The 12,334-nt window shown below is 41.9% G+C and overlaps 1 protein-coding gene across 4 annotated transcripts in view; it reads right to left on the reverse strand.

Moving 5' to 3' along the window:
- Positions 1-666: 666 nt before the first annotated feature.
- The window catches only part of LOC128695878 (nephrin), a 40,059-nt gene continuing 28,391 nt past the window's right edge, over positions 667-12,334 (reverse strand). For 3 of the 4 annotated variants that reach the window (XM_053786799.2, XM_053786798.2, XM_070092925.1), the window contains exons 18-25: positions 11,699-11,874; positions 11,010-11,174; positions 10,426-10,542; positions 10,088-10,229; positions 8,442-8,597; positions 7,749-7,888; positions 3,490-4,126; positions 667-3,204 (exon numbers count right to left, since the gene is read on the reverse strand). In XM_053786799.2, coding sequence (XP_053642774.2) covers positions 1,637-3,204; positions 3,490-4,126; positions 7,749-7,888; positions 8,442-8,597; positions 10,088-10,229; positions 10,426-10,542; positions 11,010-11,174; positions 11,699-11,874 — 3,101 coding nt within the window. In that variant the 3' untranslated portion in view covers positions 667-1,636. The remainder of the gene's footprint in view (positions 3,205-3,489; positions 4,127-7,748; positions 7,889-8,441; positions 8,598-10,087; positions 10,230-10,425; positions 10,543-11,009; positions 11,175-11,698; positions 11,875-12,334) is intronic. The other variant, XM_070092926.1, reaches the window with a different exon arrangement.

Raw genomic sequence — 12,334 nt, forward strand, 5'->3', positions numbered from 1 at the left:
TGATTACTTCTCATTCCCCCAGGCATTGTATGACTCCTATGGGTTTAGCACTCCCCATAAATGTAATAATAACGTTATTAAGAAGAAGAATTGACAGTGGAAATTTAAATCCATACATCGTCTGTGGAACTGGAGATAATCGAGTTTGATCCGAGGAAAGGAGGGTAGCTCCAGTTCCTTGAATCAAGATCCCTTCGCCAACATCAAAAGAATTATATTTTCCTACGAAGGACGTATTCCGCACAATATAATCGTCACCCCTCACACTGTCCTCTCTCCTAGACCCTTGTTGTTGTTCTTGATTCGCCGGTACTCTCCCGGCCCGGGTCTTATCCAGATGGTGACCCGACCTTGATTCCCTGTCTTGGGAGTGTCTCCCATGGGAGGAGGTACAAGTACCTCCTTAGCTTCGGGACCAACTGTCCCCAGGCCTAGCCCCATTCCCCACCCTCACGGGGCTCGTAAGGAGAAGTTAGGCCTTTGGTTTGCCATCTGCCCCGCCCCAGGAGAGCTCGTGGGACTGGCAGACCCGTGAGTTGTAGGTGGTAGCAAGCTCTGGCTCGGGCACCATCCCTGCCCTAGGAGGGCTCGTGGGAGTGGTGTCTCTCAGACGCGCTGTTTCCTCAGCCAATACCTGTTTTACTGCGTATGTAAAAAAAATATAACTTCTATAGAAAATATTTAATGTTTTACAATTTATTATTTACATATTTACAGTAATTTACTAGGAAAATACTTTTTGATATATTCTTATATTTAATTATATGCATGGTTTGTAATATACATAGGATATATACACCGTGAGGTGTATATATATGTTTCTTAGTGTATATACTCTTGAGAGTTGACTTGAATTTCTACGTTAGAGATGAAAGTATACTTGACTAGTGGCGAACAGGTGACATGCAGTCTTAATGACCCTAGTGTAGTTGATAGTCTCTAAACTCTAATACGCCGGTCACAGTTACCTTGGAGAAGGTGCGGGATGAGGCTTACGTCTGTAATAAATTACACTGCTCGTTGGTTAATGGGTTTTATAGCCTATCGCGTATATAACTTTTTCTCACCAGACAAGAGTAATTCCTAAGAGAGGGATTGAAGAAATTCTCAGCGCATACATACTGGGAGACATACAACACTGAAAGATAAACTATACTTAAATACAGACCTAAAATATTTTTTAAAGGCAGCTACAAAACAGCAAGCGCTGAGTTATTATACCGCATATATTTCCCAACAATAATGATCCTTATGGCAATAAATGAAGTTATCCTTTTAGATTAATACTAAATTATGTTATCCAGTACATTATTATCATTATAATAATAAAAAAGAAGCGCTAAACCAGTTATCCAGTGCATTTCTTTATGTAGGTGGCGCATTTGTCAACTGAAAAGTTCAAATATATGGAATTATTGTTGAGATTTACTCGTTTAAACATTTTGAAAAAATCGCTACACATAAAAAAGAATCGAAACATTGCAATAAAAATCAGAGATGTTTAATGATGGATATTTTATATATTTGTCATGAACAAGCTTACGAGACTAGATAAATGCCCTCAATCTACTATAGCATGTGAAAATATTTTTATAGCCTTCCTCTTCGCCCAATAGGCTTACCTATACTCTCATAGTCACAACTTCTCATGTGATCTGTGCCACAGGAAATCATCTGGGAATTTAGATCGCCGTGCATGTGTTATAGGTGAACTCGTGGCAGCAGGGGCTTGGGGGTCCCTATCAGCATGAATTATAGGTGAACCACTCGGTATGAGGTCTTGGTGGTCCCTATCAGCATGAATTATAGGTGAACCACTCGGTATGGGGTCTTGGTGGTCCCTATCAACATGAATTATAGGTGAACCACTCGGTATGGGGTCTTGGTGATCCCGGTCAGCATGAATTATAGGTGAACAACTCGGTATTGGGTCTTGGTGATCCCTGTCAGCATGAATTATAGGTGAACCTCTAGATATGGGGTCCCGGCGGTCCGTATCAGCATGCATTTGGTGCTGAGACATCAGTTTGTGTTGGCAAGCATGTCTATCGCTGTTGAACCGTTGATCTTTCTGGCCTGACTCACTGTGTGATAAGTTGCTGAAGACAGACAGACCATCGACATCTTTGATAGCAGAGTCTTTAGATTCAGATACGTTATACTGAAGAATCTCCTGGGAAGGAGAAGGAAACTGTGACCCAGACGAAGGTGATGTGAGTGCAGGAGAGTGTTTTCCAGTGTTAGATGAGAGGGCTGGTTTAGACTTAATAGATGGAGACTGATGCTGGCTAAATTTAGGAGAAGGCAATGGAGGGCGATGATGTCGTCTGGGTGGAGTGGGTGGAGAGCGATGCTGGCTTTTAGGGACCGGTGGAGGACGATGTTGTATCCTCAGTAGTGAGTCGACTGGTGAGTTGTATTGACTGGGATTAGGTGAACTGGGTGGAGGGAAGCGCTGCGTGCTTGTTGCTGAGTTAGGTGGCAGGGGGTGTGTTTGTGTTGTGCTAGGTGAATGTGCTGGTATTGTGTGTCTCTGGCTCCGTTGTGGTGAAGGTGGTAGGTGATCCTGAGGTTTTGATAGTAGGTGGCCCTGAGATTTTGTTGGTATATGGTCCTGAGGTCTTGTTGGTAGGTGGTCCTGAGGTCTTGTTGGTAGGTGGCCCCGAGGGGTTATTGGCACGTCAGGCTTGTGCTGCCAGTGCTGGGTGTTCCTGGGTGAATCGGGTGGCAGATTATGACGTTGTTCGCTTATTGATGAACTGAATAGAAGCTTTCGGAATTGTGCTCTGCTTGAAGAGGTGGATGGCTGAGACCGCTGTGCTCCTCTTGGAGAGGATGGCGCTTTTCTACGCTGTCCTCTTGTTGACATATTGTGTGACGCTTGGTGTTTTTGGGCTTGGGTTGGTAAGGCAGGCAGAACACGGTACTGACCCCTTGTTTGTGAAACAGATTGCGACTTGCATTTCTGAGCCTTGGTTGGTGAAAGGAAACAAAGATTTTGCGGGTCAGTCTTGATTGGTCTTGCATGTTGTAAATGTTGTAATTCTGCACTGGTTAGCGAGTTTACCCGTTGATGCCGAAGACTTACATTTGTGGTAGTGGTTAATGTTTTGTTATGTAATGGAATATCTTGTTGCTGCCGATTAACTAGATGTTCTGGTACATATGGTTCCTTATTGTTTGAACTTGAGATTGGATCTGATTCTGTAAAGAAATTATAAAAATTATTGTTAGAACAAGACTAAGTATTCTGTAAAAATAGGTACTGCAAGAAGACGGAGATAACAGTTTCGTTTATATACTGGTTTATTAGTTCAACAATATATGTTAGATTCAATTAACAATGAGTACAAATGTTGTACATGTTTCTTATTAGTGAACTTGTCGGTTTTATGTAACTTTAAACTAATTATAAAGATGAAATTTACAAAATGCTTTCTCAGATTTGTGAAAATAATTTTAAATTTAGTAGACAAGAAACCACCTCACCTTTTGAGTTACAAGAGTCTTGATGGTTTTTGTATTGATGCTGATAATGAGGAGAGTTGGGTTGTGTTGACTGTGTAAACCGAATTTGAGTTGCAGTGTCTGTGAGGGTCCTTGATAACCTATCCTGCTGTGTCTGCTGCTGAGATTCATCATGCCGCTGATGTTGCAACTCATCTCTGATTTGGTGTACATATGACAAAACATTGTGGTCATCAGGGTCGAGGCAATGTCTCTGCTGTTTTCCTGACAATGAAGACGAGATGACGTTGTCGTCGCTAAATATAGCAGCGTCACTGCCATCATGCGAGGATTCAGACATCTGATCCTTGTCTCGGTACGAGCTTTCTTTAGGCTTTGGGATGAGCGAACAAGTCTCTGGACTACCTGATTTGCTCCCTTCTCTTCCCTTTCCACGCGGTTGATTACGTAAAAAGACAGAATCATTTTGTGTAAATTTTTTCTTCGTGTAAATTTTACCATTGTGGGGTATTTTGCCATTGCATTTAAGGGTTCTGTTCCACTTGATGCCACTTGTAGTGCACTTTGTGGCACTGGGTATCTGGGATGCTGTTTGACAACTGGGTGGAGGTGGGCAGGCTGAGTTGATGCCCTCACTGACCTTGTTCTGAAGATCAGCCTGTAATAATCGTACCTCTTCGTTATTATTATTATTATTATTATTATTATTATTATTATTATTATTATTATATTCTTATCGCTATAACCATATAATAATGAGACAATTAGAATGTCACCAGGAGGCCTGGTCACAGACCGGGCCGCGGGGGCGTTGACCCCCGGAACTCTCTCCAGGTAAACTCCAGGTAAACCTCTTTAAAAATTGTGAGGGGTTCTTGATCCGAGGAATGGGATCCACCTTAACCCTTCCTTGGACCAATCCTGATTAGCTCCCAATTCCTCAAGTGGTGTAATGACCACTTACGGGTTTAGCGCTTCCCTCTGAGTATCATAATAAACTAAGGACTGAATTTATTATTTCGGTGCTCAGGTTTATTAATGGGAACTTTCCTGTTTTATTTTATTACCCTGAGTGAGGCAATATAATATTTCCTTGGATGAATAAGTTTTATAATACGTTTGATGAAATAACTCATAGCTAATTCATAATCTGGTAACTAAAGGGTCCATACTAGGTCATTTAGACGATATTTCGGCCAATCCTGGACAATTTAGACGACGTTTCGCCCCACCTTGGACCATTATCATAGTTTACAGATGACACACTGATGTTGTGGGTTGTTGAAGGAGTTTGAAAGATGTGCGTAAGAAGGTAGTTATATTAAATGTAGGAAGGACCAAGGTGATAAGAATGTGGAGTAGAGATAGTGGAAGAGCGGAGGTGGAGTGCCAGAAAAAAAAAAAAAGATTCGATATGTCGGCTGATAAGTCAATTAAGGGATTAGATAATTTACACATTAAAAGCTGGACGAGAGAGCACTAGGACGTTGGTTAGAATAAACAATTAAAGTGACAAGTCCTCAGTGAGCTAACACAACTACCTGACTAGCTTGTGCTACTAGGTCAGATGCCGTGCTAATTCCTTAAGTGAATGTGACCTGACCTGACAAGGTTGGGGCATTGGCTTAAGCCGGTAGGAGACTTGGACCTGCCTCGCATGGACCAGTAGGCCTGCTGTAGTGTTCCTTCTTTCTTATGTTCTTATGCTCAGTCGCTCGACAGCCAATTCATCGAGAGGGGAAGGAATCTCCAAGCGAACAACACGTATGATAATGGAACACCTGACACATGAAAGGCAGTCATAGTGAGAAAGATGAAAAGACATTCTCACTCTTTGTGTAGAGTTCTGCACAGAGTAAAACGTTTCCCCAAGTGAAGCTTATTCTGCAATGTGAGTTTTTCCTTCCCTATCGTCTCCAGTATGTCATATGGATGAAAGAGAGGAAACGCTGGGCTGGGGAGTGATAATGTACTACCATAAGGATCACCTCTCTCACACATCCTGCTCTTCATCTATGCTCATAACAAGCTTTTTTTAAAAAAGACTATCTCTGACATTTCGATGCAAAGCTCATGAAAGAAAAGGGAAGAAAATGAAAAAAAAAGCTACGAGAAGACAGAAAGAACATTAAAATGGTATAAAATACCGACAGATTGTTAGGTAAGACACATATGCAACAGTTAGGTATCTTTATTTTGAAACGTTTCGCCTACACAGTAGGCTTCTTCAGTCGAGTACAGAAAAGTTGATAGAAGCAGAAGATACTTGGAGACGATGTAATCAGTCCATCACCCTTAAAGTTTTGAGGTGGTCAGTCCCTCAGTCTGGAGAAGAGCATTGTTCCGTTGTCTGAAACAATATGAAGTTGAAGTGACAGAATCGGGCCTTATATAGTGCCAGGAGGTGAGACGTAGGTTGATTTGGGAGGGCAGGTCCTTCTCAAACTCAGCCGTTCTCACTAGTAGAGGTTGTCGAAGTAGATGGTCTGTACCAAGATACCCTTGTGTTGCAGTGTCTGACAGAATGAACATTAAAATGGTATAAAATACCGACAGATTGTTAGGTAAGACACATATGCAACAGTTAGGTATCTTTATTTTGAAACGTTTCGCCTACACAGTAGGCTTCTTCAGTCGAGTACAGAAAAGTTGATAGAAGCAGAAGATACTTGGAGACGATGTAATCAGTCCATACAACCTGTCGGTATTGTATACCATTTTGATGTTCATCTTGTCAGACACTGCAACACAAGGGTATCTTGGTACAGACCATCTACTTCGACAACCTCTACTAGTGAGAACGGCTGAGGTTGAGAAGGACCTGCCCTCCCAAATCAACCTACGTCTCACCTCCTGGCACTATATAAGGCCCGATTCTGTCACTTCAACTTCATATTGTTTCAGACAACGGAACAATGCTCTTCTCCAGACTGAGGGACTGACCACCTCAAAACTTTAAGGGTGATGGACTGATTACATCGTCTCCAAGTATCTTCTGCTTCTATCAACTTTTCTGTACTCGACTGAAGAAGCCTGTGTAGGCGAAACGTTTCAAAATAAAGATACCTAACTGTTGCATATGTGTCTTACCTAACAATCTGTCGGTATTTTATACCATTTTAATGTTCATTCTGTCAGACACTGCAACACAAGGGTATCTTGGTACAGACCATCTACTTCGACAACCTCTACTAGTGAGAACGGCTGAGTTTGAGAAGGACCTGCCCTCCCAAATCAACCTACGTCTCACCTCCTGGCACTATATAAGGCCCGATTCTGTCACTTCAACTTCATATTGTTTCAGACAACGGAACAATGCTCTTCTCCAGACTGAGGGACTGACCACCTCAAAACTTTAAGGGTGATGGACTGATTACATCGTCTCCAAGTATCTTCTGCTTCTATCAACTTTTCTGTACTCGACTGAAGAAGCCTACTGTGTAGGCGAAACGTTTCAAAATAAAGATACCTAACTGTTGCATATGTGTCTTACCTAACAATCTGTCGGTATTTTATACCATTTTAATGTTCATTCTGTCAGACACTGCAACACAAGGGTATCTTGGTACAGACCATCTACTTCGACAACCTCTACTAGTGAGAACGGCTGAGTTTGAGAAGGACCTGCCCTCCCAAATCAACCTACGTCTCACCTCCTGGCACTATATAAGGCCCGATTCTGTCACTTCAACTTCATATTGTTTCAGACAACGGAACAATGCTCTTCTCCAGACTGAGGGACTGACCACCTCAAAACTTTAAGGGTGATGGACTGATTACATCGTCTCCAAGTATCTTCTGCTTCTATCAACTTTTCTGTACTCGACTGAAGAAGCCTACTGTGTAGGCGAAACGTTTCAAAATAAAGATACCTAACTGTTGCATATGTGTCTTACCTAACAGAAGACAGAAAGGCTGCTTTTGAAAATGGACAAATTTATTGCTCTTCCAGTTCAACCTTAATTAAAAAGTGCAAGTGTTGTTAATGCTACAGATGCAGTATCTCAGCCTCGTAATCAACGTCAGTATATCACTTAAGAATGTCAAATGACTGTGATAGCACAAATAGATACTACTATCAGAAAAAAAATCGTCTAAGTGGCTATCCAGTAACTTCCTTATTGCCTTAATCTTTTGCAATATTTCAGTTTACCTAAATTTCGTTAAAGACTCTGGGTTTTAATTAAACAAAAATTTGCTCAAACTGCAGTTGTTTTAATCAGAACAATTAAAATTTCATAACAAGGCACGAAGCAATACTAAAATGTGCACTAATTTACCTGAGAATCTCTAGCAGTTTTCTGGTCATGTGTGATGTGCGACATATGGATGTGATGGTGGTGGAGGTGATGGTGGTCAGGACTGCAGGTCATGGTACTGGCTGGAGACACAGGCGAGGTCATCTTCATGGACGACGAGGCTGTACCAGGGAAAACAAGGTCTCTATATCTCGTAAGCACTCTACTGGTAATCTAACCAGGTGCTAATGTTCAGTGTTGATAGATGCGTTCATTGCATCTATTATTTGGAGGAATATTTAAATTAATATGTTACAGTCATGGCAGGAGGTGAGATGTTAGGGAAACGTCGAGACTGAGGCAATGGATACCTTGACCCCTTCACTAATGACAACCGTTTCGCCCACACAGTGGGTTGTATCAAGTCAGTGATAAAAACCCACTGAGTGGGCGAAACGTCACCGCTAAGAAAGAAATTCGCTGTATATATATAAGTTGTCATTTACTGCACAATCACAGCTGAAACTTTACAAGAACTCAAGTTCTCCAACAAGGGCTCTTGTGTGTCCACACACTGCTTACCAACACTTTAATAAGAACTTGAACTCGTTGAGGCCACCACGAAATATAATGAAATTCATTCTCTCTCTCTCTCTCTCTCTCTCTCTCTCTCTCTCTCTCTCTCTCTCTCTCTCTCTCTCTCTCTCCTCTGCTAGCTCATACAGAATCTCTTACATCTACAAGAGTTTCTCCTCCTCTTGTGCAGCTGCAAGAAGCAGACAATGAGTGCCACATTGAGCACCAGCAGTGCCAACGCTGCCACAACAATAACCAACAGCAGGAGACTAGTTATGCTCCGATTACCACTGTTCTCCGCCTCTGACGTAGCTCCTGCCGATGAAATACACGTCTTACAAGATTGGTGGATGAATTTGATAGGGTGTGCAAAAGAAGAAAATTAAAAGTGAATACAGGAAAGAGTAAGGTTATGAGGATAACAAAAAGATTAGGTGATGAAAGATTGGATATCAGATTGGAGGGAGAGAGTATGGAGGAGGTGAATGTATTCAGATATTTGGGAGTGGACGTGTCAGCGGATGGGTCTATGAAAGATGAGGTGAATCATAGAAATGATGAGGGGAAAAGGGTGAGTGGTGCACTTAGGAGTCTGTGAAGACAAAGAACTTTGTCTTTGGAGGCAAAGAGGGGAATGTATGAGAGTATAGTTTTACCAACATTCTTATATGGGTGTGAAGCATGGGTGATGAATGTTGCAGCGAGGAGAAGGCTGGAGGCAGTGGAGATGTCATGTCTGAGGGCAATGTGTGGTGTGAATATAATGCAGAGAATTCGTAGTTTGGAAGTTAGGAGGAGGTGCGGGGTTACCAAAACTGTTGTCCAGAGGGCTGAGGAAGGGTTGTTGAGGTGGTTCGGACATGTAGAGAGAATGGAGCGAAACAGAGTGACTTCAAGAGTGTATCAGTCTGTAGTGGAAGGAAGGCGGGGTAGGGGTCGGCCTAGGAAAGGTTGGAGGGAGGGGGTAAAGGAGGTTTTGTGTGCGAGGGGCTTGGACTTCCAGCAGGTATGCGTGAGCGTGTTTGATAGGAGTGAATGGAGACAAATGGTTTTTAATACTTGACGTGCTGTTGGAGTGTGAGCAAAGTAACATTTATGAAGGGGTTCAGGGAAACCGGCAGGCCGGACTTGAGTCCTGGAGATGGGAAGTACAGTGCCTGCACTCTGAAGGAGGGGTGTTAATGTTGCAGTTTAAAAACTGTAGTGTAAAGCACCCTTCTGGCAAGACAATGATGGAGTGAATGATGGTGAAAGTTTTTCTTTTTCGGGCCACCCTGCCTTGGTGGGAATCGGCCAGTGTGATAATAAATAATAAAAATATATGAGATTACAGTAAATAGGTGATATCACAATATACAAAACAACCACTGTGAAAAAAAATAATGAAATTGCAAGCAATTTCGTGATTTCTCACATTATCAAGGACCTGTAACAATAATAGGATATATAAAGCCGACAGTACACCCGTCCCATTATGATGTGGGTGGGATGATCAAGGACTTGTCATAGCTTAAATTCTTCCCAAATGTTATTAATTATAAATGAATCTAATTTGTATAATCCTAAACTAATATTCATATTAAAATCAAAACTATTTTTGATGAAGCTTGATTCAATTATATTACTCTCAACCATAGACCTTCTTGGAATTTTACTTAGAACAGATCGACCAATTTGAATAAATTGCATTACAGCGGCGCATATTTGTAATGAATTTAAAATGAAGATGACTAGACGTCAGTATAACCTTATTACAGCATGTAAGAGGCGTCTTCAATTTTGTATTGAGAGTAAAGGTGACTGACCGAGAGTGGTTACGGGGATGGGTGGAGTTGTGTAGTCTGAGTATCCACGATCATTTCTGGCTTGTATGCTGAAGGTGTATTGTGTACCCGGTGTCAGGCCTCCCACCGTGGCACCTGTGGCACTGCCTTCAATGTCTTCGTACTAGGAGAGATGAGATCTATTATACTAGTAAAAATGATAATGTCTATAATACAACTGTTGCTGCTGGCGGAATTGTGATATAAGTCAAGGATTATTATTATTATTATTATTATCATTACTAAGAATGTTTACCAGCGTGAAAGGTTACAAGTACAGGTTTATGCCATGAAACATACAGTGGTTACAGTGCCCTCACCTGGTAGCTGAGTGTAGTATCAGTGCTGTATCTTACAGTGAAAGCCTCCGGCTTCCCACCATCAAAGCTGGGTGACCATCCCAGTACTACTGATACGTTACTCACGTTCACTATCTGCTGTGACACATATGAACCCATATACGAGCGGTAAAGGAATACAGAGATACGTGTACTTTAACAGAGAACGAACTGTATTCTACAAGAACCAAAGCCAAAAATTATATTCATTGGTTAAAATCTTGCATTTTTTTTTTTAATAAATTACTCAAGTCTTGGACTGAATGGTCCAAAACGGATCTTAATATGTCATCTAAATGGTCCATGATGGAACGAAATTCTTATAGATGGTGCACAATGGATCGAAAGGCTTCTAAAGCTTTATCCTCAATTTGTTGCTTAGTTTGAACAATTTCAGCCACGATATTGCAACTTGAAGTCATAATATAGAAAAAATCCATATCACACTTGCCCTCTCTCTCTCTCTATTTCTCTCTCTCTCTCTCTCTCTCTCTCTCTGTGTGGGAGCCTTCCCGGAGGATAGAAGTCACAAGCATAACGATCACCAGATACAGGGAGATACTCACAGTGAGGTTGGTGGGGGGGTGAGGGCGTGTGGGCGGGTTGAGTGTGAGCCCAATGGAGGCTGAACCTAGACCATTAGAGGCCCAGCAGTGGTAAGTTCCGTAATCTTCAGCAGTGACCTGCAGTATCTCCAGCGCTGACACCCACAGCACCAAACCGTCCACCAGCTGCCACGTACATACACATATTTATACACATTTTTCTCATGAGAAATATATTCGTCTTTTCAAGGCATGTTAGGCTCTACGAAGAGCTGTCATGTTACGTGACGTGTAGAGCTTTGTCATGTTACGTGACGTGTAGAGCTTTGTCATGTTACGTGACGTGTAGAGCTTTGTCATGTTACGTGACGTGTAGAGCTTTGTCATGTTACGTGACGTGCAAAGTTAAGTGTGTGGTGCCAAGTAGGAGAGAGGGGGGGAAGAGAGAGTTTGGTGTAGGAGAAGGGGAATCTACTTTGGTGGGGGAAAGGGTGGACAACACTATTGTTGGGGAAATATTTAACGAGGAAGGAAGGATTGGTAGAGGAAAGACATATTAAGGGTTTTGCCTGAAGCTAATCAAAATATTCTCTCTGGAAAAAAAAACTCTGAATCTCACATTTAAATTTCACATTTGGGAGGAACTTCGAATACAATAATTCCACTGAACATATATGAGTCCTGGCCTCAGGTACGTCACGTTCACTCACCTCTGGTTTATAGACTGAGTATTTTTCATTGTTTTGAATGACGCGTGTCTCATCATCTTTAGTCCAGGTGAAGGTCGGTGGCGGGGCAGCTCTTACATGACAGACAAGACGTGCCCTCCTGCCCAGGTCTACCCATGATCCACGCGTGGCTGTACCCCCAGCCAGGGACACTGCCTCTGGTAAACAATACATTAATGACTTAAAAATCCAAGCAACATAACGATTACCTTGTATACTACATGTTGCCCGCAATACAGGAACGTGGAGTGAGTGACTTTGTACGGAAGCATCTTAATATAACTTTAGACTAGAGGAGTAAATCTCTCTTAAAGTTAGTATAATCTTGGAATGGTATACAGTACCGATAAGTTGATGAGGCACATGTGCAACGTTTCGGCATCTTTGTTGTTGAAACATTTCGCCTGCGCAGCAGACTGTATCAGTCGAATATAGAAGCGATTACAGTACTGGCGACAATAGAAGTGTAGACGTAATTTTGAGGTGATTTAGGCTGAGGGGTTGATCGCTTCATAATTACTACCTCAGTGCTCAGTTTCACTTGTAATCAGAGAGGATCAACAATACCTTGCATACATATTTGTATATTTTAAGTATCTCAGTTAAGATGCTCCGCTG

The sequence above is a fragment of the Cherax quadricarinatus genome, chromosome 41 (genome assembly GCF_038502225.1).
Source record: "Cherax quadricarinatus isolate ZL_2023a chromosome 41, ASM3850222v1, whole genome shotgun sequence".
NCBI lineage: Eukaryota > Metazoa > Arthropoda > Malacostraca > Decapoda > Parastacidae > Cherax > Cherax quadricarinatus.